We start from the raw sequence: 26,101 nt of genomic DNA, 5'->3' as shown, positions 1-26,101 counted from the left end.
ACAAGTATTATAGTTCTATACACTGCGTCCTATAGAGGAATATTATAGTTCTATACGCTGTGTCCTATAGAGGAATATTATAGTTCTATACGCTGCGTCCTGTAGAGTAGTATTATAGTGCTATATGCTGTGTCCTATAGAGGAGTATTATAATTCTATACACTGTGTCCTATAGAGGAGTATTAGACTATAGGCTATGTACACACGTTGCGGATTCGTGTGCGAATTTTTCCGCACCGTTTTTGCAAAGTCCACAGGTAAAATGCACTGCGTTTTACCTGCAGATTTTGTGAGGATTCCACCTGCGGTTTTACACCTGTGGATTCCTATAATGGAGCAGGTGTAAACCGTTGCAGAATCCGCACAAAGAATTGACATGCTGCGGAAAATACAACGCAACATTTCCGCGCGGTATTTTCCGCACCATGGGCACTGCGGATTTGGTTTTCCATAGGTTTACATGGTACTGTACACCTGATGGAAAACTGCTGCCAATCCACTGTGGATCCGCAGCCAAATCCGCAACGTGTGCACATAGCCTCATAGTGCTATACACTGCGTCCTATGGAGGAGTATAGGGTATGTGCACACGTTGCGGATTTGGCCCTGCGGATCTGCTGTAGTTTTCCGTGCGTTGTACAGTACCATGTAAGCCTATGGAAAACCAAATCTGCAGTGCACATGCTGTTGAAAATTCCGTGCAGAAACGCAGTGGTTTATTTTCCGCAGCATGTCAATTCTTTGTGCGGATTTCGCAGCGTTATACACCTGTTCCACTATAGGAATCCGCAGGTGTAAAAACGCAGGTGAATTCCGCACAAAATCTGCACGAAATCCGCAGATTCTGCAGAATCCACACTGAAAAATCTGCAATGGAATCCGCAACGTGTGCACATACCCTTATAGTGTTACACACGGTGTCCCATAGAAGAGTAAAATAGTGCTATAGGCTGTGTCATATGAACACATTATGCACAGTATTATACAATGCTCGCAGAAATGCAGCGATGCTTACTGATGACAGTCACATTGCCGTTTAGGAACACAATTCGTCTTATTTCTTTTTTCAGCGTCTTCCCTTATCCCCAAGCTAAATCCATAGTGCTGTTTCAAGAGAACACAAAAGTGTAATCAGTCACTATTATTGCATATTTCATGCAATTGTGTAATTACATGCTTGCACAGGACCAAAGATGAAGGAATTTATAGGGGGACAGAGGCACTGTACCTACCCGCGTGGCCTATAGTCTTCTCACTGTCTTTGGTCTTTCACAGTGTTGGTATCTTGCAGAGACAGGCACATGTCAGCTGGTGGTCCTCATTTTCTGTCTTCTGATTGATATTTATTACCTGCTCAGAACTCCCACACCTTGCTTAAAGGGGTTTTTATGTTTTGGAAAAGCCTTCCCCAATAACAGTGGATAGCAGCAGATAAGAGGTGGTTCAAAACCACTTGGCCTCCCCCATCTATTCCTAGTTAAAGGGGTTTTTCCGGTTTTCTGGCAGATTGGTGAATCCTGACAGTACGTATTCCACACTGTCCAGGCCTCCTCATTTGCAAGATTGGGTGATCACACAGAGCAACTACAAAAATTTAGCTCAATCCCAGAAAACCTTCTAAGACAAATCCAAATCAAATGGGTTTTCATTAGGTCCATGGTCTTGTTGAAAGACCAGACTCTGGACCAATTGAAGACACCACGGCTTGCAAACAAGAATAACTAAGTTTATTCTATAACAACACAGGAGTATAACAAATACTTAGGAGAATAGGAGAGGATAACACCACATTACCATGTGCAGGGTCTGCCATCTGTACGATGACTCCTGGGATTTGCAGTAGTTGACCTAACACAGATGTCCTTACATCTTAGGGAGATGGACATATGTGTTATTGGCTGGGTGGTGGCCACCTCTGTTTGGATAAATGCGGCAATACACCGGAGTATAAAGCTGATGACATTTCCAATAATGTGATTGCTCAGTGGTTGAAATATCATAAAAAGTAATTTTGTCAGTTTATGACTGGAAATGTCTGGAAATAATAATCTTTATTTTTACTGGAAATAAGAAGTCTAGGTTTAACATTTTCACCTAAGACTTGCTGATCCAAAAACCATGTTTCAGTGAAAGAATATTGTAAAATAGTTCTCTTGTCTGGTGTTACACATTTATAGCTGTGTGCGATTTGATCGGCAATCTAGAATGAGTATGGATCAGCACAACAGGCGTCCAGCAGCTGTGCAACCATCATCCTACTAATCTGATGTGTACGGCCTCCTTAGGAGACCTTAGTGCGTCTTTTGAGGTTCTGTGTTCAAGCAGCTGATAAAACAGTCCATGGCTGCTACAGTTCAAGCCAAAGTAGCCTCATAAGGGCACGTGCACACGTTCAATATTCCATTAATTTTTTACCTCCGTATTTGTAAGCCCAAAACCAGGAGTGGGTGATAAATACAGAAGTGGTGACGTGTTTCTATTATACTTTCCTCTGATTTTCCTCTCCTGGTTTTGGTTTACAAATACTGAGGTAAAATACTGACCAAATACTGATGGTGTAAACGTGGCCTAACTGTTTCCGTCACTGTTCCCAGAAAGGTTGCAGCCATAGTGCCCTCCAGTACAGCAGCAATCCGTATACACTATAGTCAGGATTTACATGCATCATTCCGCCTGTATCAGACAATAGTATGTGATCGCACATCGTACACTTCTTTTCTTGTGCTCATTTTTCACAGTAGGAAGAAGTGATTTGTAACGGAGTTATGGAGGACAGCGCTTGTGTAGTCATATTCAGCGTTGTAGATTTGCCATGTTCTGATATGACAAGCATTTACTACAGTGTAATAATTCAATACCTATAACTGTATAATCAAGAAATGATCAATTATAAAAACACGAGCGTTTTATAACCCGACTAGAACAGCCCAGGGATATTTTATAATAAGCTGTTCTTAACACAAATGGGTGACAACCCCTATGGACCATGAGTAAATATATTTTTGTCCAGGGTAAAAGATCAAGAAAACTCAGCAGTGTCTGAACTGAATACTGTAGAAACCTGGCAATTATATTCCTTCCTTTGTGTGCAATGCAGCATGGAAATAGGGGTCTTATTTATAAAGTCATTGATCCGATTTTAAATGTACTTCGTTTGTGCCACAACCTATTTAAAGAGACTGTCAGTAGGTATATACAGTACAGACCAAAAGTTTGGACATACCTCATTTAAAGAGTTTTCTGTATTTTCATGACTATGAAAATTGTACATTCACACTGAAGGCATCAAAACTATGAATTAACAGATGTGGAATAATATACTTAACAAAAAGTGTGAAACAACTGAAAATATGTCTTATATTCTAGGTTCTTCAAAGTAGCCACCTTTTGCTTTGATGTCTTCTTTGCACACTCTTGGCATTCTCTTGATGAGCTTCAAGAGGTAGTCACCGGGAATGGTTTTCACTTCACAGGTGTGCCCTGTCAGGTTTAATAAGTGGGATTTCTTGCCTTATAAATGGGGTTGGGACCATCAGTTGTGTTGTGCAGAAGTCTGGTGGATACACAGCTGATAGTCCTACTGAATAGACTGTTAGCTGCTTTTTTCTTGCCATAATACAAATTCTGAGAAAAGAAAAGCAAGTGGCCATCATTACTTTAAGAAATGAAGGTCAGTCAGTCTGAAAAATTGGGAAAACTTTGAAAGTGCCCCAAGTGCAGTGGTAAAAACAATCAAGCGCTACAAAGAAACTGGCTCACATGAGGACCGCCCCAGGAAAGGAAGACCAAGAGTCACCTCTGCTGCAGCACACTGCACGGAGAAGGTGGAAAACTGAGTATTGCTGTACAGTGGATGCAGGGTTATTTCGCTTTGTCTGTAATACACACATTAGCTCATAAAAAAAGTTTTCAGTGATCATATCGGCAAGGGCTCAGTGGTGTAACTTGAAGCTTGGGGGACCCAAAGCAAAATCTCCAACAGGGCCCCGAACTATCATGGGTCTTTAATAGTAATAGTTTTTTTCATATGGGGCATATTGAAATTTTGGGCCCTCTAGTCTCAAGGCCCCTTTGTGGCTGCAACCCCTGCACCTATTCTAGTTACGCCCCGGCATGGACTACAATGCCTTGCGAAAGTATTCGGCTCCCTGGAACTTTTCAACCTTTTCCCACATATCATGCTTCAAACCTAAAGATACCAAATGTAAATTTTTGGTGAAGAATCAACAACAAGTGGAACACAATTGTGAAGTTGAATGAAGTTTATTGGTTATTTTAAAATTTTTGTGGAAATTCATAAACTGAAAAGTGGGGCGTGCAATATTATTCAGCCCCTTTACTTTCAGGGCAGCAAACGTACTCCAGAAGTTCATTGTGGATCTCTGAATGATCCAATGTTGTCCTAAATGCCTAATGATGATAAATATAATCCACCTGTGTGTAATCAAGTCTCCGTATAAATGCACCTGCTCTTTGATAGTCTCAGGGTTCTGTTTTAAGCACAAAGAGCATCATGAAGACCAAAGAACACAACAGGCAGGTCTGTGATATTGTTGTGGAGCAGTTTAAAGCCGGATTTGGATACAAAATGATTTCCAAAACTTTAAACATCCCAAGGAGCACTGTGCAAGCAATCATATTGAAATGGAAGGAGTATCATACCACTGCAAATCTACCAAGACCTGGCCATCCCTCTAAACTTTCATCTCAAACAAGCAGAAGACTGATCAGAGATGCAGCCAAGAGGCCCTTTGATCACTCTGGATGAACTGCAGAGATCTACAGCTGAAGTGGGACAGTCTGTCCATAGGACAACAATCAGTCGTACACTGCACAAATCTGGCCTTTATGGAAGAGTGGCAAGAAGAAAGCCATTTCTCAAAGATATCCATAAAAAGTGTTGTTTAAAGTTTGCAACAAGCCACCTGGGAGACACACCAAACATGTGGATGAAGGTGCTCTGGTCAGATGAAACCAAAATCGAACTTTTTGGCAACAATGCCAAACGATATGTTTGGCGTAAAGGCAACACAGCTCATCACCCTGAACACACCATCCCCACTGTCAAACATGGTGGTGGCAGCATCATGGTTTGGGCCTGCTTTTCCTCAGCAGGGACAGGGAAGATAGTTAACATTTATGGGAAGATGGATGGAGCCAAATACAGGACCATTCTTGAAGAAAACCTGTTGGAGTCTGCAAAAGACCTGAGACTGGGACAGAGATTTGTCTCCCAACAAGACAATGATCCCAAACATAAAGCAAAATCTACAATGGAATTGTTCACAAATAAACGTATCCAGGTGTTAGAATGGCCAAGTCAAAGTCCAGACCTCAATTCAATCGAGAATCTGTGGAAAGAGCTGAAAACTGCTGTTCACAAACGATCTCCATCAAACCTCACTAAGCTCGAGCTGTTTGCCAAGGAAGAATGGGCAAGAATTTCAGTCTCTCGATGTACAAAACTGATAGAGACATATCCCAAGCGACTTGCAGCTGTAATCACAGCAAAAGGTGGCGCAACAAAGTATTAAGTTAAAGGGGCCGAATAATATTGCACGCCCCACTTTTCAGTTTTAGAATTTTCCACAAAAATTTAAAATAACCAATAAATTTCGTTCAACTTCACAATTGTGTTCCACTTGTTGATTCTTCACCAAAAATTTACATTTGGTATCTTTGTTTGAAGCATGATATGTGGAAAAAGGTTGAAAAGTTCCAGGGAGCCGAATACTTTCGCAATGCACTGTATATACTGCTCTACATTCTGTTTTATTAAATAATAGGATCAATCATAATTTGCAACAAAAATATTCAAAGATTCACTGTACAGCACAGATCCCCAGCTTTTATAGGCTGCCGAGCCTCACTGAAGAATGACTATGCCTATGCACATTAGGGTAAAGTTGGCTGAATCGGCTGATTTTGGCTGGACTCCCAAAATAATATGGGGGCAGCCTGACACTGTTCCAACAGGTGACATTAATGCCCGATCCTTTTATTCTCAGAGATAACCAGTTAGGGTAGCCATCATGAATTTCTGGAACCCATACAACCAAGGAGTCTGTGCCCATAACTGGGAATGGGGACAATAGAAAATGGCGGTAATGGGCAGGGTGAGAAGTGCAAACTTCAGTCACCCAAATTAATTTAAGCATTATATCAGACACCCCTTAATAAATTCCAACTCCAGAGGAACAGAGAAAAAAGATTTCAGGTCCCCAATTTAAACTACAATTTATACTTCGTGGCCCTCAGCCCTCTCACCTTCAGGCACTGACCCATATTATATGCATCTCTACAGAAGTTAGTGCCGCAGCACCGGGAGGAGATCGTATATGGAGCAGGGAACTTGGAGAATTTCCATACTATTTATTGGATGTAATTTGTATGAGAGAAACAAGTCCAATTTGATACTTTATCTGCCTAGTCGTAAAGCTCTTCGGCATCTGGGAGAGCTTTGTAAGGGAAAGGAAGGGGGTGCTGGGTTTTAAGGGGCCTTAACCTTTTTTCCCTCTAGACAGCTGTGTGAGGGATCACTTTTTTTTGTGGGATGAGTTCAGTCTTATTTGTACCATTCTGGGGTACATAAGACTTTTTGATAATTTTTCTACTGTTTCTGGGATATCGGATGGCCAAAAGAACTCAATTCTGGCATTGGATTTATATATTTTTTATGCTATTGCTGTAGAGAAAGACATGGACCGCACATCCAAAAATCATACGTTGATCTAATGCCACTAGGAAACAATTTGCAAACCTGAACATGAGGTTCCTAGTTTACTGTTCTGATCAGACTGTCTGAAGCCCACTGCCATTTCATGGTGAACCTCTCAGTGGGTCGTTAACTTTTTATAGCCTCAAAGGTGTGATGCCGTGCGCAAACCCATGCTGCCAAGCTGAGTCCCTATGACTCCAAGCCACACCAACTGTCACAACTCTGCAGTCGCATGTCCCAGGACCAAGGGCTCCTTCCATGTCCCTAATTGTAGGGGGTGCCCTAGCTTTCCCTGTTCCACGGGTTACTTCTGAAGGTGAAGACGCTGGGGCCACCTACATTGCCTTAGCTCCTGAATCCACCCTCAATCTGTACCCTTCCTCCACCCAAGGGAGAGGGAAGTAGTAGTGTACCGTAATACACCAACCAGACGAATAAGGTAATATGAACAGGGGTAACGAAAATATCAAACATATAAATATGCACACACATATAACAGAGGAGTGCATCGTGGTGTGAAGGATGAGGTTAAACCAAAACAGGAGAACAAAGGAAATTATCTCACTCACAAAATCTAGCAACATTCACTAATAAACCCACCAACCATCTACTCAAATAACCACCAACACCTGTCCTCCTAGCCATGCTGCATATGCTACTCTGACGATGTGTGTCACTCAGGACCCAGATTATATAGGGGATGAGAGTAGCTAACTGTGCACAGCTGAGAGCCTTAGCTTTAAGAGCTCCCAACATGGCCGATTAACCCCTGCACTCTACATATATATTTACACCATTTAATAAGAAGGTGAACTCAGATGCTGCGGTCATCTGGCTCCTCTCTGTTGCCGTAAACCCATGACACCACCATTTAATTATTGACGGATGAGTTCACAATTTTATTTGTACCATACTAGGATACATACGACTTTATGATCACCTTGTACATTGGGTTGCAACGCATGCATCAGTATCAGATATGTGTACTAGTTTTGGGGTTTTATTTTTCTGATATAATAAAGTATTTTTATTGGAAACATTGTGTTTTTATGTTTTGTTTATTCCTTTATATTTTTTCAAAAGCTTATTCGTTAGTACACTGCAATACTTTTGCGTTGCACATATCGCCCAAAGATTAGACCCATTACTTGCAGCGCTGGAGTCCTGGGTTCAAGCCCCACCAAGGACAACATCTGCAAAGAGTTTGTATGTTCTCTCCGTGTTTGCGTGGGTTTCTTCCCGGGTACTCCGGTTTCCTCCCACATTTCAAAGACATAGTGATAGGGAATTTAGATTGTGAGCCCCAACGGGGACAGCGACGATAATGTGTGCAAACTGTAAAGCGCTGCGGAATATGTTAGCGCTATATAAAAATAAAGATTATTATTATATTATACACATTCAGTTATACTCTGCTCATTAGATGCATACAGTGCAAACTCCCACATTACACACATGCAGCACATACACACCAGGCACACACCACTCACACATTACACACATGCAGCACACACATCACTCACACATTAGACACATGCAGCACATACCACTCACACATTACACACATGCAGCACACACCACTCACACATTACACACATGCAGCACACACACCACTCACACATTACATACATGCAGCACACACACCACTCACACATTACACACATGCAACACACACACCACTCACACATTACACACATGCAGCATACACCACTTACTCACACATTACACACATGCAGCACACACCACTCACTCACACATTACACACATGCAGCACACACACCACTCACACATTACACACATGCAGCACACACACCACTCACACATGCAGCACACACCACTTACACATTACACACATGCAGCACACACCACTCACTCACACATTACACACATGCAGCACACACCACTCACTCACACATTACACACATGCAGCACACACACCACTCACACATTACACACATGCAGCACACACACCACTCACACATTACACACATGCAGCACACACACCACTCACACATTACACACATGCAGCACAGACACCACTCACTCACATTACACACATGCAGCACACACACCACTCACACATTACACACATGCAGAACACACTCCACTTACACATTACACACATGCAGCACACACACCACTCACACATTACACACATGCAGAACACACTCCACTTACACATTACACACATGCAGCACACACACCACTCACATATTACACACATGCAGCACACACACCACTCACACATTACACACATGCAGCACACACACCACTTACTCACACATTACACACAGGCAGCACACACACCACTCACTCACATTACACACATGCAGCACACACACCACTCACTCACATTAGACACATGCAGCGCACACCATTCACATACGCATTACACACATGCAGCACACACCACTCACTCACACATTACACACATGCAGCACACACGCCACTCACTCACATTAGACACATGCAGCGCACACCATTCACATACGCATTACACACATGCAGCACACACCACTCACTCACACATTACACACATGCAGCACACACACCACTCACTCACATTAGACACATGCAGCGCACACCATTCACATACGCATTACACACATGCAGCACACACCACTCACACATTACACATGGAGCACACACACCACTCACTTATTACACACATGCAGCACACACACCACTCACTTATTACACACATGCAGCACACACGCCACTCACTAAAACGAGCGACAAAGAGGCAGAGCTATGCTGTGCTCCGCAAAGTCTGCGTAGCCTGCGGGGCAGCTTCACCAGCTCTGCTGTTCCAGTGAGGTACCGCTGGTGCCAGCCCATCACTGTAGCTCCAGATTGCTACCTAAGGCAACACGTTCATCATGGCAGATGCAGCCTTGATTGCCCAGAACTAGTGTGAAATGAGCCTTTTCCCTGTGGCATATGTATTCATTTGGAGCTTTGTTGTGTGCTTTCATTCTGTCTTTTTATGCAATATGTGTTTTGTTTTGTTTTTTTACATATTTAAATTGTTTGCATACATAATGCACTTTTTTTTTGCAATTTTATCCAATCTGTTGCCTAATGAACAGGAACTGTTCATTTATGCAATCTGTTGCCTAAGGAAAATTAAAATTAAGAAAGATTCTACAATCTGGCCATCCTAAGAAGTAAAAAAAATCACAATCAATGTTGGATTTAAAGCTTAGTCTGTGCCGATCACTTCCACATCGAGAAGAAAGTGGGGTGAGATATGTCATGTCAGCTGATATTAGCTGGGACACGTGCGTGATCGGCAGGGATTGTGCAACCGTCACATACTACAACCAATAACAACACAGTAAAAAAGTTACACATCATTCTGTAAACTGACACGTTGCTGTCCGCGGGTCTGTTGTCCAACCTTTGGACTGTTCATTACTTTGTTTTTGTTGCTCACCGTGTACTCCGCTGAAGGTGTGGTGACATACTTCGTCCATGAGTGCGCACTGTACATACAGAAGTCTATTAGTACTAGGCTTAAAAAAACTTCTTAATCACACTTACAAAATATATTGACATTGAAAATGTTTCCATATAACTGCACTGAATATTGTTATAGCGGAGCACATATTTCAGACAGCTATGAATAAGGAGCTTTAATTCCAAACCATCACTTTCTATATATCTGCGGTCTGTTAATGATCTTGTGCAATTAAGTTGTTATTGATTTACAAAGGAGACGGAGCACCGGCTTTTTTTAATGTTGGTTTAGTAGAGTTTTTAGCCAAACAAGTCTGGCCAATTATATTTACTAAGGGCAGATGCACATGACCGTATTATCAGTCCAAGTGCGATCCAACAAAACATCTGGTCTATTGTCATGGTCTATTGGGCCATGCACATGTCTGAGACGGTCCCAGTAAAAAATCGCTCCATGCCCTAGTTTGATCTGATATTCAGATCACATTCAGCCATGAAAGTCAATGAGTCTGTGGAAACCATCGGACTGCGCTCGGATGACATCTGAGTGCAGTGCGATCACCTCCCCCTCACAGAATGGAGAATATGGAGACATTTTTTTCTCCATCTTCTCTCATGCCAGTGAATTTGATCTCTCTGTGCTGACACTGATCAAACTCTGATCAGAGTGCGATTGGTATAATCTGCCTGATTCCTTCGGATGAGAGAAAATACGGTGGTCTACATCTGCCCTAATGGTCGTTTTGTACTGGCAGATACTGGCCTTAATGAGCAGCAATCATCCGTATTGGAAGCCGATTAGTACTTTCATTTAACAATGATGGTGAGGTGGAGTTTCATATAAATGATTCTTCATGAAATATTGTGTTCTCCTGTCACATATGTTGGTGGCAGCATGTTGCAGTTAACACCAAAACTGCATCCTTTTTGTTTGTTCTTAGAGCCATGGCCAGACTTATACTGAGCAATGATTAGAAACAAAACTTTGTAAGAACATTCATTTTGGGCCTTTTTGCACATCAAGAATATAAAGAATCTAGAAATAATGGGCAGAGAGCACGGACACTGGAGCGCTAATCACCACAATGATGTAGAACAAGACGTAGACCGCACATCCAAAAATCTAATGCCGCTAGGAAAAAATATAAAAAAACTGGACTTGAGGTTCTTAGCTTAATATTCTGTTCAGGCTCCGTGAAGCCCACTGATATCTGACGGCGAACCTGTCAGTGGATCATTTTTACACCATGTTCCAAATTATTATGCAAATTATATTTTTCTCGGATTTTCCTAAATGTTCGGTGCAAATGACAGTCAGTCTAATAAAAGTCATCACCCGTTAGAGTATTCATCGAATTTTATTGAAGAAACCTCCCAATGATAACAGTATAATCTCCAAAATGAATAAAACTCACAATGCACTGTTCCAAATTATTAGGCACAGTAGAATTTCTAAACATTTGATCTGTTTTAAAGAACTGAAAATGCTCATTTGTGGAATTTGCAGCATTAGGAGGTCAGTCACTGAACAAAAAAGCTATTTAACTCCAAAACATCCTAACAGGCCAAGTTACATGTTAACATAGGAACCCTTCTTTGATATCACCTTCACAATTCTTGCATCCATCGAACTTGAGAGTTTTTGGAGAGTTTCTGCTTGTATTTCTTTGCATGAAGTCAGAATAGCCTCCCAGAGCTGCTGTTTTGATGTGGACTGCCTCCCACCCTCATAGATATTTTCCTTGATGATACTCCAAAGGTTCTCTGTACGGTTGAGGTCAGGTGAAGATGGTGGCCACACCATGAGTTTATCTCCTTTTATGCCCATAGCAGCCAATGACTCAGATGTATTCTTTGCAGCATGAGATGGGGCATTGTCATGCATGAAGATGATTTTGCTCCTGAAGGCACGTTTCTGCTTTTTAGACCATGGAAGAAAGTTGTTAGTCAGGCACTCTAAATTCTTTGCAGAGGTCATTCTTGCACCTTCAGGAACCTTAAAGGGCCCTCCTGCTGGTTCCCCATGATTCCGGCCCAAAACATTACTCCTTCACCTCCTTACTGACGTCGCAGCCTTGTTGGGACATGGTGGCCTCCACCAACCATCCACTACTCCATCCATCTGGACCATCCAGGGTTGCTCGACACTCATCAGTAAATAAGACTGAAAATTAGTTTTCATGTATGTCTGGGCCCACTGCAACCGTTTCTGCTTGTGAACACTGTTTAGGGGTGGCGGAATAGTACAGTAAGTTTATGAACCAAAGCAAGCAAGCTTTTGAAGGATAGAAGATCAGAGGAAACAGGAGTATTTAGGGTTAAAAAAATAGTAAGCTTTATTACAAAAACATATCAAGTCATATCAATATATTCCAAAATGTGATACTAAAATCGGATGATGTGCCAGATCAATAGCGCCACCTATGCCCCAATAGTACATAATACATAGTGAGAGGTAAAGGGGAAAGTATGTTCCAAAAAAAAATCTATGTTCTGACCAAGTGGTCAAAAATGTGCAAATATGCAGCAGGAACAACACTCCCCAAAGGATAGATGGGGGAAGTGGCACTAGATCGCATCCAAGAGCGTCCCAACGTACGTTTCGCTTTTTAGTATGTCAGCTTTATCAAGGGGATAGCTCTATGTCCCTGCAAGGACCTTTTATATCCCATTGGTGGTGATTGTGGGGCCGGTCACATGTTGTGAACCGGCCAATCACTCCAGCGTAGGCGGCGCCTGCGCACTGTGAGCCACAGGTCTTGCACAGGCCGTCGGTGTCAGGCGTAACTGCGCACGCGCAGGAATAGTAATTCACTGCGCAGCTGCAGAAAGCCTAAAGACGCCGAGGCAGGGGAAGGAGCCGCCGCGTCAACAGCGCGCATGCGCACGGCTGGATAACATTAACCCATACAGCTCCCCACAGCATGTAACCGCCGATACAGAGTATGTGCACATAAACGCATTGAAAAAAAAAAAAAGTCCATCGTTCTTATTCTGTTTGCGGTCAAGGGAAGATCCTCTGTTCATCAGATGTTGTGTGCATCTTAATGGAAGTAGAGATGCCTTTGTATCAGGCGCATGCATTGGAGACTTTAGGGTCCGAGTGGAGGCACGTGAGGAAGTATCTGGGATATGTTGATCCATGCATAAATTCATAAAAAATAAAGAAATAGTGAAAAAAATAAAAGTTAAAACCATAAAAAGCAATACTAGGATCCAGGGGGTGCATAATGATGTCAAAAGAGGGGGCGAACAGATGAGCCCCAGAATACGGTCACTTATATTATAAGAAGGATGAAAAACTTAGTGCCTTATTGAGCCCATTGGGTACCATAGTATTGAGGCGGACAATCCAGTTCACCTCACGTTGGGCTAAGAGTTTTTTATAGTTTCCACCCCTCACCCCAAGGTGAAGACTTTCGATCCCCCTGACCTGAAAAGACCCCGCGTCACAATTGTGAAAGGTCGTAAAGTGACACGGGATAGTCTTCAGCTCAGAGGGATCGACCACTGTCCCAGCCGCGCGAATGTCTCGAACGTGCTCACGCACCCTAATTCTGAGCTTTTGAAGGAGCCTACACCTTGAGGTTCGAGGGACTCCAGAGGCACCAGCGTCTTCAAATATATGTTTGCTGCTTTGTAATGGCTTTTTAGCAGCTGCTCTCTTAATCCGATGAACTTGCCTGGCAGAAACCTTCCTCATTCTGCCTTTATCAGCACGAACACGTCTGTACTCACATTCAGCCACAAATCACTTAACAGTACGATGATCACGCTTACGTTTTCGGGAAATATCTAATGTTTTCATCCTTTGACCAAGGCATTGCACTATTTGATGCTTTTTGGCAGCAGAGAGATCTTTTTTCTTTCCCATGTTACTTGAAAACTGTGGCCTGCTTAATAATGTGGAACATAATTTTTAAGTAGTTTTCCTTTAATTAGAATCACCTGGAAAACTAATTATCACATGTGTTTAACATTGATTTCAGTGATCCATTGAGCCGTCAGACACAATAACATCCACGTGTTTATTTGAAAAACAAAACAATTAAATCTTTATGACACTTAAATCCAATTTGCATAATAATTTGGAACACAGTGTGGCACTGTGGTCCAACCACCGCAGGAAGCAGTTTACCAGCAGGGTGGGCGACCTAGGATCTCATAGCACTTATGCTACAAAGCTGAGTCCCCCATGACGCCAGGCAGCACCGCCGCACGAGAACTCTAATTACTGTTTGCTCGGTCTGTGGACAAGTTGGGTGCTGTTTTTGGAATAAGGCAGCCATGTTTTTCTAATCCTGCTCATCAAGGCTGTCTTCATATCAGGTGGCGCTATAGAGTTCAAGTCCTCTTTTTCTCTGAAGAGGCAATTTGCATATTAAATTTCCCAGAGGAGCATTGCACGGCCAATAAGCCTCCTTACCTTGACAAGCCAGAGCTGGAATGTCACTCTCCATAAGAAGCGTTACCCCTTAGACCTCAGTCTAGAGCCTCTCACCTACCCAAATCAGTTCTCATGCTTCGCACTGACGAGGGCAAACAGCCCGAAACACCGTGTCTGCAAATTGAGATACTGATTTGGCATTAGTCCTAAGTCAAATTGCAAGACTCGTTAAAGGGTTGATTGTGACTTGTAGGATCGCTGCTTCCAACAGATGACGCTATAGAGTTCAAGTCCTCTTTTTCTCTAAAGAGGTAATTTGCATATTTCATATCATGCTTAATTCCTACATTTGGCATATTATAAATTATTAATTATCATATTTATATTATATAATATATATATTTATATGATATTAATTATCATATTATAATATGATATTATTTAATATCATATTATTAAAAAAAGCTCCCTCCTGAAATATATGTTGCATCATTACCCAGCAGGTATAACATGTGTCCTTTTGGCCTTTGTGCGGCCTGTATACACTGGTGTACTCTATATTTTGTTGATTCATACAAGGGAATAATAATATTGTCGTAAACTGCTCAGTATTATTTCTCTATCCCTCTGTATACATAGAAGGCTCCATATTGAATACACTTCTGGAGAGTCTCCGAACATTTACCCAAGATACAGGCTCAAACCATGACGAAACGTGTGCCAACTTCTGAGGCGCAAAACATACGCTCACAGTCTTGAATAGAGCAGGACATTCCTGTGCTGCATGACTCCGACTCCAAGGTTGTGTTTCTGACATGAAAGCTGATTAGCTGCCCAGTGGACACATACAATATGTGCATACGGTCTGAGTGGTTTTGTCTCATTGCTGGAAATGTAATGTTCCCATTGATTCGTTATTGTTATGTTGTTGTTTTTTATTATTTTATCATATACAGCTCTGGCAAAAATTAAGAGACCACTGCGCAATTTTATAAAAATCAGCTTCTCTACTTGTCTGACAGCCATTCCACTCCAGTGTCAGTTGAATTCCAACCAGAGTACACCTCATTCTACTTAATAATGTGCTTCTGATTAGGTGACCACCTGAACCCAAATCTTAGTTAATGAAGGAAAGTATATAAAAAAACCCTGCTGTGGTGTTCACAATGCTCTTGCAATAGGACAAGCTGGATGGCAAAACAAGTGCTAGTAATGTCACAAAAGTAATAGGAATGAAAAAATAACTTTTAACCATGCTAAAGGAGTTGAAAAGAAAAGTCTTGAGTGAGGAAAAGAAGGGCTCAATTCTGGCTTTACTAGCAGAGGGACACAGTGAGCGTTATGTTGCCTCCATCCTTAAAATTTCTAAGACGGCAGTCCATTACAACAAGGTCAAGCAGCAGAAATTGGGGACAACAAAGCAACAGACCGTCAGAGGGTGAAAACAACTCTCCACTGACCGGGATGACCGTCATCTTATTCGAATGTCACTCAGCAACCGCAGGATGACATCAAGTGACCTATAAAAGGAATGGCAAATGGCAGCTGGGGTAAAGTGCACGGCAACAACAGTTCGTAACAGGCTCCTGGAGGAAGTACTCAAGTCATGTAATGCTAGAAAAAAGCCTTTCATCAATGAGAAGCAAATGAAAGCCAGGCTGAAGTTTGCCAAAGACCATAGATGACTGGTGTAAGGTAATCTTCTCTGATGAGTCTAATTTTCAGCTGTGCCCAACAATTGGTCATCTAATGGTTAGACGGAGACCTAGAGAGGCGTACAAGCCACAGTGTCTTGCACCTGTGGCACCCCAGGAGTCCGGTTGCCACAATGCCATTGCCTTCCTCACGGGGGATGGTGATGTCATGACTGGAAGTAAGGAGGGATCCCCTTAGCAGGTAACACAAACACACAACACCTTCCTGACTCCAGACCAGAAGGGGGAGTCTAAACCCGGTTTCAGGGGAGCTTCCCTATAAGTCCCGGTCTGGAGGCGGGGTTAGAGAGTGAAGTGTGAGACAGTGGAGGGAGAGGAAGCTTGTGAGCAGAGAGACTGGTAGTGGAGCTGTGACTGAGCTCTTCCCAGGATTGAGCACAAAAGGAACCGGACATCGGAGTCCGTAGTTGCACGGGAACTAAAGGCCCAGCAACTAGAACCGGAGGGCAAGAGACTGCAGGTCTCCTGCCCCATATGACACTTGGAGGCACCACAGCAGGTCAGGAGCCTGGGGCTGCCAGTGAGAAGACAGCGCTCATGAAAGGCTACCCCATATGGTTGACAGCATGAGGAGTAACAGACATTGAGAGGAACTTGTGTAAAGCTTCAGGCAGCAAGGGAAAGTGAATACAGTGCAAAAAAGGAAGGCCTCCGAACCCACCTGGCTAGGTAAATCCCAAGTTATGCCCAGGCCACCCGGACCCCATCCACATCTGTAACCTGTGCCCCGGACTGCACCTGAAATTCATCAGTAAAAAGGTAAAGGAAACTGCAATCCCTCTGTCCTCCAATTACTTCATGTACCCTCAGTCCTGCACCCCACCATCTATCTCACTTACCAACTGCACTGGTAGCCCTGGGCCCCCCACTTCACCTGTGGGGAGCAAAACCATCCTCGCTGCGTTACCATCTGCCCCAGCAGTCTCTTTAAGCAGCATCGGCCATCCTGGCCGAACACCACAGGTGGTGTCATGAATCGTCCTCCATAGACTTTATTTTCCACTTCCCTCCATCATTTGTGTTGGACGCCCAGAGCCACGGACCATCACCGACTCTGTGACCACCCCTTTATGTACCGCCAGACCCGGCCCGAGTACCCCACTGTCCTAGCGGGCGCTCCACACCCACTGTGAAATATGGTGGAAGATCGGTGATGATCTGGGGATGCTTCAGCAAGGCTGGAATTGGGCAGGTTAATCTTTGCGAAGGACGTATGAATCAAGCCGCATACAAGGTTATCCTGGAAAAATAGTTGATTCCTTCTGCTCAGGCAATGTTCCCCAACTCTGAGGACTGGTTTTTCCAGCAGGACAATGCGCTATGCCACACAGCTAAGTCAATCAAGGTGTGGATGAAGGACCACCACATCAAAACTCTGTCATGGCCAGCCCAATCTCCAGGCCTGAACCCCATTGAAAACCTCTGGAATGTAATCAAGAGGAAGATGGATAGTTCAAGCCATCAAACAAAGAAGAACTGCTCACATTTTTGTACCACGAGTGGCATAAGGTCCCCCAAAAGCAGTGGGAAAGACTGGTGGAAAGCATGCCAAGACGCATGGAAGCTGTGATTAAAAATCATGGTTATTCCACAAAATATTGATTTCTGATCTCTTGCTAGTTAAAACATTAGTATTGTTGTTTCTAAATGATTATGAACTTGGTTTTTTTTTGCATTATTTGAGGTCTGCATGCAATGCATTTTTCGTTATTTTGATCATATCTCATTTTCAGAAAATAAATACAAAATTTATTGCTTGGAACTTCAGAGACATGTCAGTAGTTTATAGAATAAAAGAACAATTTACATTTTACTCAAAAATATACCTATAAAGAGAAAAATCAGACAAGCTGAAAATTTAGCAGTGGTCTCTTCATTTTTGCCAGAGCTGTATAATATTTGTACGCTGTCGGATACTTTACTGCATCTTTACACTTTTGTCTACAGATGTTCTTCCAATTTATATACTACCCGATTACTGGAGTGAATTGTATCTTTAATTGCAACTGTTACGATACAGCTGTCGAATGACCTGGGACCAGGGGCTCTATTCCTGGCCTAACACTAGGGATCGCTCTAGCTCGCCCTGTTCCTCGGGATACTTCAGATGGCGAAGACGCCGGGGACTCCGCCCTGGCCTTATCTCCTTAGTTAGCCCTTCATCTGTCCCCTTCTCCAACCCAGGGAAGCTGGGTAGCTACTGTGCACCGCAGTACACCCAACCCGACAAACAGGGCAACAAAGAAAAGGGTAAACTGAAAATTACACACACAAAATATTTACTCACATATAACAGAGGAATCCACCAGGGTGTGCATGAGGGGGAAGAAAGCAAAACAGGGAAGGATAAGGGATTATCAAGCGTACAAACCAAACAACAGTCGCTTATAACACCTCCAACACTCCTTCTCATACCAACTTCTCTCCCTCCTATTGTCATGAAGCAAGAGCTAACTCTGACAATAACTTGGTAATAGAGCCCAGATTTTATAGGGAAAAGGAGTGGTTATCCGAGCACAGTGATTTCCAACATGGCTTATTAACACCTGTTCTCCTAGAAGAAATAAACACGTTTAATAAGCCGGTTAAGTGCTTCTTCTTATCGGCAGAATAGGAGCAACCAGACGCTGCAGTCTTCTGGCTCTGCTCTGTAGTGGTAACCCTGTGACAGCAACTTTTTAAAAAAGTTCAAATTCATACTCAGCTAAGTGAGAATTATTTTACTAGGGAACCATGGGCACTTTTCCCCTTTTTGCACAGCTCCATAGAATAACATTGGTCTGAATATGACCTGATGTTTTGTCGGATCGCATTCGGACCGCTAATACAGTGGTGTGAGCGAGCCCTTTGTGTTAGCTCACCAAAAATTACACTTAAAGGGAACCTGTCACCAGAAATAACACTGTTAGCCTACAGATATGCATTTAATCTGCACTGCAGGTTAACAGCATTATTATGCTGCACACAGCCGAATGCAGAAGGGAGAAAATGATCTTTATTCTCCCCACCAGCATTCAGTATTCAGTCATAGGGGTGGGGGCGGTTCAGTCACTGAGTATAAAAGCAGCCCCTGTAACCACACCCCCAGAGGCGTAGCTAGAGCTTTTGCCGCCCGGGGCTGTTCCCGAGCTTGGCGCCCAGTCCCCCCCCCCCCAGCAGGATTAAGACCTCAGATGGAGAAGTTAAATTGTTTCGCTGGTGAATGTTACCATCACATGATCGGGACTGCAAAAAAAAACAAGTTCTGCTTACCTGACCGCGCTCCTGCTCTCTCCACGCAGCTGAAACGTGCACTCGCCGGCGACTGACAATGATGTCAGACGCCGGCGACATGCACACTGGGACTGACGTCAGCTGCCAGCCTCAGATTGGCTGGCGGCTGTTAACTATTGACGTGCGGGTGCGGGCCCGCACGTCAATAGCGTTAAACAGCTGCAGTGCCGGCCGCGGCCCGGTGACCCACCCCCAGGGCCGGCTCCAGGTTTTTGAGGGCCCCGGGCAAAAGAGTCTCAGTGGGTCCCCCCTTTAACACATACCACGATTCATGATGCCCAGATACGGCAGAGAAATCTAGGTATAGTACAATGCCAGATTTCACTTCTAACATGAGTGACAGCTATTGCAAATTCTACAGTGTATATATACAGGATAGGAGGAGAGGTACTGTGCAGTGTATATATACAGGGCAGTGATGGTACTGTGCAGTGTATATATACAGGACAGGAGGAGCAGTACAGTGTAGTGTATATATACAGGACAGGAGGAGTGGTACTGTACAGTGTATATATACAGGGCAGTGATGGTACTGTGCAGTGTATATATACAGGACAGGAGGAGCAGTACTGTGCAGTGTATATATACAGGGCAGTGATGGTACTGTGCAGTGTATATATACAGGACAGGAGGAGCAGTACAGTGTAGTGTATATATACAGGATAGGAGAGGTACTTTGCAGTGTATATATACAGGGGAGTGATGGTACTGTGCAGTGTATATATACAGAGCAGTGGTACTGTGCAGTGTATATACACAGGGCAGTGATCCTGTGCAGTGTATATATACAGGGCAGTGATCCTGTGCAGTGTATATATACAGGGCAGTGATGGTACTGTGCAGTGTATATATACAGGACAGGAGGAGCAGTACAGTGTAGTGTATATATACAGGATAGGAGAGGTACTTTGCAGTGTATATATACAGGGGAGTGATGGTACTGTGCAGTGTATATATACAGGACAGGAGGAGTGGTACTGTGCAGTGTATATATACAGGATAGGAGGAGAGGTACTGTGCAGTGTGTATATACAGGACAGGAGGAGTGGTACTGTGCAGTGTATATATACAGGATAGGAGGAGAGGTACTGTGCAGTGTATATATACAGGGGAGTGATGGTACTGTGCAGTGTATATATACAGGGCAGTGGTGCTGTGCAGTGTATATATACAGGGGAGAGGTACTGTGCAGTGTATATATACAGAGCAGTGGTACTGTGCAGTGTATATACACAGGGCAGTGATCCTGTGCAGTGTATATATACAGGGCAGTGATCCTGTGCAGTGTATATATACAGGGCAGTGGTACTGTGCAGTGTATATATGCAGGGGAGTGGTACTGTGCAGTGTATATATACAGGGCAGTGGTACTGTGCAGTGTATATATACAGGGCAGTGGTACTGTGCAGTGTATATATACAGGGCAGTGGTACGGTGCAGTGTATATATACAGGGGAGAGGTACTGTGCGGTGTATATATACAGGGGAGAGGTACTGTGCAGTGTATATATACAGGGCAGTGGTATGGTGCAGTGTATATATACAGGGCAGTGGTACGGTGCAGTGTATATATACAGGGGAGAGGTACTGTGCAGTGTATATACAGGGCAGTGGTACGGTGCAGTGTATATATACAGGGGAGAGGTACTGTGCAGTGTATATATACAGGGCAGTGGTACTGTGCAGTGTATATATACAGGGCAGTGGTACTGTGCAGTGTATATATACAGGGCAGTGGTACGGTGCAGTGTATATATACAGGGCAGTGGTACGGTGCAGTGTATATATACAGGGGAGAGGTACTGTGCAGTGTATATATACAGGGGAGAGGTACTGTGCAGTGTATATATACAGGGCAGTGGTACGGTGCAGTGTATATATACAGGGCAGTGGTACTGTGCAGTGTATATATACAGGAGGAGTGGTACTGTGCAGTGTATATATACAGGACAGGAGGAGTGGTACTGTGCAGTGTATATATACAGGAGGAGTGGTACTGTGCGGTGTATATATACAGGACAGGAGGAGTGGTACTGTGCAGTGTATATATACAGGAGGAGTGGTACTGTGCGGTGTATATATACACGGCAGTGGTCCTGTGCAGTGTATATAGACAGGGCAGTGGTACTGTGCAGTGTATATAGACAGGGCAGTGGTACTGTGCGGTGTATATATACAGGGCAGTGGTCCTGTGCAGTGTATATAGACAGGGCAGTGGTACTGTGCAGTGTATATAGACAGGGCAGTGGTCCTGTGCAGTGTATATATACAGGGCAGTGGTACTGTGCAGTGTATATATACAGGGCAGTGGTACTGTGCAGTGTATATATACAGGGCAGTGGTACTGTGCAGTGTATATATACAGGGGCAGTGGTACTGTGCAGTGTATATATACAGGGGCAGTGGTACTGTGCAGTGTATATATACAGGGCAGTGATCCTGTGCGGAGTATATATACAGGGCAGTGGTACTGTGCAGTGTATATATTTCAGCAGCCGCCCAGGCCCCCAGCACCTGTCCTGTATATATATTATATATACTGTCATACAGGCTGTACAGATACAGTATATACATATACAGGACAGGTGCTGGGGGCCTGGGCGGCTGCTGAAGTTTATAATATACAGTATATCAGCTGTGGCCGCCCCAGGTCACCCAGACTGTCAGAATACCTCAGGGTGGCAAGGAGCTCCTCCGGAATCTGCATCTGTCCTGATAAGGCTACGTTCACATTAGCGTCATGCGACGCTGCGTCGCCGACGCAACGCACGACGGATCGGAAACGTGCGCAAAAACGCACCTTTTTTGACGCAAGCGTCTGACGGATGCGTCGTAAAACGCAGCGTTTTTGGTGCGTTTTTGGTGCGTTTATACAAAAAACGCAGCGTTTTACGACGCATGCGTTGTCAAACAATGATTATATCTTTACACACAATTTAGTGTCTAGACACTAGATAACACCACCAATGAATAGAAGAGGGTGGGTCTAGTGTCTAGACAATCGATAATGCCACCAATGGGTAGTTGAGGGTGGGTATTAATGTAATAGTGGTATATATACCCCGGCATAGATTATTTCCAACCATAGAGCATCAAGATGGATCGTTCCATGGAGAGTATCTACCTCAATTTTGAGCTGGAATTAGCCCTTGCTATTGCTTATGCTATTGCCTGTCATGAACAGAGGAAAAGAGACAAACTACGGAGAAGGAGTCGTCGGCGTTTTTGGCTACACCCTATAGTGGAAGTCCGAGAGAGTCGTGGAGCCTACCATTGTCTGTTTGGCGAATTAAATGACAACCAGGAGAAATACTTCGAGTACACCAGGATGTCTCAAAACAGCTTCCGATATCTGCTGCGTCTGGTGGAAGGAACCATTGCCAGGCAGGACACGCAGCTCCGTAAATCGATTTCCCCCGAGGAACGTCTGCTGGTGACTCTACGGTACGTAATGCAATGTGAAGGATTTATATGTTCTTGCCATTTTTTCAAGTAACGTGTTTTGGTATTGTGGGGTGGGGGATTGTAATTAAGAATGAAAATTTTTTTCAAAACAATTTAATAATTACATTTATTTATTTTTCTTCTTGTCAGTTTCCTGGCTACCGGAGAGACCTTGAGATCACTGCATTTCCAGTTTCGGATTGGAGTCTCCACACTGTCTGGGATTATTGCCGACACATGCCGCGCATTGTGGGACAACCTCCGGGAGGAATTTTTACCCATCCCTACAACAGCAATATGGCAGGCCAACGCCCAAAAATTCGAACAAGTGTGTTCTTTCCCTAACTGTATTGGAGCCGTGGATGGGAAGCACATTAGGATTACCAAGCCTTCAAGAAGTGGTTTTAATTATAAAAAATACTTTTCCACCGTGCTAATGGCAATTGCAGGTGCGGACTGCAGGTTTCTCGCTGTGGACATTGGAGCGTTTGGCCGTGCAAATGATTCACGGACATTTAAGGAGTCTGACATGGGCCGAAGATTGTACGATAACAATTTTAATTTCCCCCAGCCACGACCTCTTCCCAACACCGAAGGACCGGCCCTGCCATTTGTTGTGGTTGGGGATGAGGCTTTTCAAATGAGTGGCAACCTACTTAAACCGTACTCCAGTCGGGGGTTGGACCGCACCAAAACTATTTTTAATTATAGACTGTCCAGGGCCAGAAGAACTGTGGAGTGCGCCTTTGGCATCCTGGTCTCCAAATGGCGTATCTTAGGATCCGCTATAAATTTGAAAATTGAGACAGTGGATGAGGTGGTAAAGGCGTGTGTGGTTCTACACAATTTTATTATTGATAAAGAGAGAGTCAACGTGGAACTCGATGAACCCATACCAAATCCATTGCCTGATTATCAAGCTCATCCTCTGCGGACAACTTTGGAGATTGCTCATATGAGGGACCAATTTGCTGCATACTTTGTTTCCGATGTTGGGCGTGTTTCATGGCAAGATCAAATGGTTTAATTCAACTTGTTGTTATGATGTCATGTAAACACTGTGGAGTCCATGTCATGTAACCATCCTATGTAAGGTTATTGTTATAATGTCACCCGATTGTCTAATGCGTTGTGTTTTGAAATAAAGTTGTTGTGCCTTTCCGTTTTCACCAAACAAATCTCCCATCCGTTTTTCCATAGTAATTGTAAAATCCAATTTTATTGAAAGTAATGTTTGTCCCACAAAATTTATGTGAGCACCAGTACCCAAATGGACTGTGACAAAACAAAAAAATTTTCAGCCGTGTGTACCATAGTTTTGACGTATAACATGATCGGCTCCCACCTTGTTAACCATTTTTAATACTGAAGACTATTTTCATATGGAACCTGGCTTGACAAGGAGGGAGACGATCATGTTTGCAAAACTCTACAGAGTTAACACTATTGTACTCAGGATGCTAGAATACGTCCAGAGTCAAATAGTGGCGACACTGTGAACATTGCTTCCACCTCACCTGACCAATATTCTTAAGGTACATTAATAAAACTATTATCCAACGATACCGACCAGTGATACGACTGGACCGAGATCGTTGTGTAGTTGTCGCGTGGTTGCTGGAGAGCTGTCACACAGACAGCTCTCCAGCGACCAAAAAAGAGCAAGTCCCGTGTAATCTGGGTAATGTTATGAAGCGCATGGCCGCACTCACGATGTTTACCATTGTAAATGTAGTTTTTAAAAATACAAAAAACCATTATATTTCGGTGTGTGACACGTCCATCGCCGTCAGCTTCCCGTACTGTGCCAGCCCTAAAGCACAGCACAGCGTTTATTATTAAGTCAACAGTGTGCTCAGCTTTACGGGCGGGAATCACAGAGTCAGTGCGGAAAGATGACGGCGAGGGACGTGGTTGACACCTTTTTATATTTGTGGGGTATTGTTCACTTTTTATGTGAGTGTTTAAAACACTGCGCTAGTAACCCAATATTCCCTTGTTTAAAATAAAGACATCGCTGGATCGGTGTCTAACTCGCCGATCCAACAATGACAGCGTGGGTACCAAAAAAAAAAAAAAATCATTCGCTGACACCAAAAATCTCACAGCAGGGGCTCAATCGTTTTCCGATTCCAGAAAAGATAACGTTGGTTACACAAAAAAACCAACTTTATCTATACTGAAATCATTGTGTGATGGTACATTTTTAACTTGACATATTGAGCAATGCTGGTTGTGTTTGTAACAGCTGATAGTACAATGAACGCCAGCCCTATAAAACAATTCATAAAAAAAAAATTAAAAAATATTGTCAGACATTGCACATCAGGTGTTACAAAGACTATATTTGTGTATACGGCGCAAGGTGTGATTTGGTGCAAACTTTATTTGAGACAATAAAAACTATTTTTTTTTTTTTTTTAAATAACATTTTTATTTAGGGACACAAAAAAAAATTGGGAAATGTAATTAGGGGGTATCAACATCGGCAACTAAAGGGGATTGATATCCCTCACTTCTGGTGGGTGTGGAGGAGACCGAGGAGGAGGACGAGGGGGAGGAAGCAGCAGCATAGTCTATGACACTAGACGGGATGCCGACATCAATCCAGCCAGTTGATGGTGGCGAGACTGACAAAGCAGGAGGTGAGGGAGGAGGAGGGACGACCAGTGTCCTTGGCTGGCTACTCCGGCTCCGGGTCGACCCAGGCTGTGTTGATGGTGTACTCCTTGTAGACCCAGGCTGGGTACTGGGTGTGCTCCGTGTAGACCCAGCCTGGGTACTTGGTGTGCTCCGGGTCGACCCAGGCTGTGTTCTGGTGGTAGTTGTGGGAGCAGCCATAGCCAAGGTCGTAGTGCTTGTCGTCGTCGTTGTCTTCTTCTTTTTTTTCCTCCTCTCTCCCTCTGGGTGTGGGTCGGCTTCCCGTCTGTGCCCGTGTGCCCTTGAAGGCCTGTCATGCTCTGAACTTTGGGGCTCTGTTCTGTGGTGGCGGTGGCGGTGGCCCTCGGCACGCGGAGCTCTGTGGTGGTGCTCTGCAGCAGGAGTCGGAGTCATGGCAGCCAGCGATGGTACTGCGGGCACATTTGTCGCTGACTGCATGACCCG

General features: G+C 43.7%; 2 protein-coding genes across 2 annotated transcripts in view; both read left to right on the top strand.

Annotated features, from left to right (window-relative positions):
* PMM1 (phosphomannomutase 1) overlaps positions 1-26,101 on the top strand; it is an 80,968-nt gene that overhangs the window by 5,391 nt on the left and 49,476 nt on the right. The window lies entirely within an intron of this gene.
* Positions 22,635-24,168, top strand: LOC138647776 (uncharacterized). Its single transcript, XM_069737033.1, has 2 exons — positions 22,635-22,996; positions 23,147-24,168. Exons 1-2 carry the CDS (start codon positions 22,650-22,652, stop codon positions 24,021-24,023), a joined length of 1,224 nt encoding a protein of 407 aa, XP_069593134.1. The 5' UTR covers positions 22,635-22,649; the 3' UTR covers positions 24,024-24,168.

The sequence above is a fragment of the Ranitomeya imitator genome, chromosome 8 (genome assembly GCF_032444005.1).
Source record: "Ranitomeya imitator isolate aRanImi1 chromosome 8, aRanImi1.pri, whole genome shotgun sequence".
Lineage (NCBI taxonomy): Eukaryota > Metazoa > Chordata > Amphibia > Anura > Dendrobatidae > Ranitomeya > Ranitomeya imitator.
Note: the sequence above shows the minus strand (reverse complement) of the source record. Positions and strands in the feature narration are given on the sequence as shown.

Bases quoted from the DNA above. Each gene is read 5' to 3' on its own strand.
- LOC138647776 (XM_069737033.1), top strand. From the start codon at position 22,650: ATGGATCGTTCCATGGAGAGTATCTACCTCAATTTTGAGCTGGAATTA. The intron at 22,997-23,146 runs GTACGTAATGCA...TCTTCTTGTCAG, and splicing joins CGTCTGCTGGTGACTCTACG to TTTCCTGGCTACCGGAGAGA.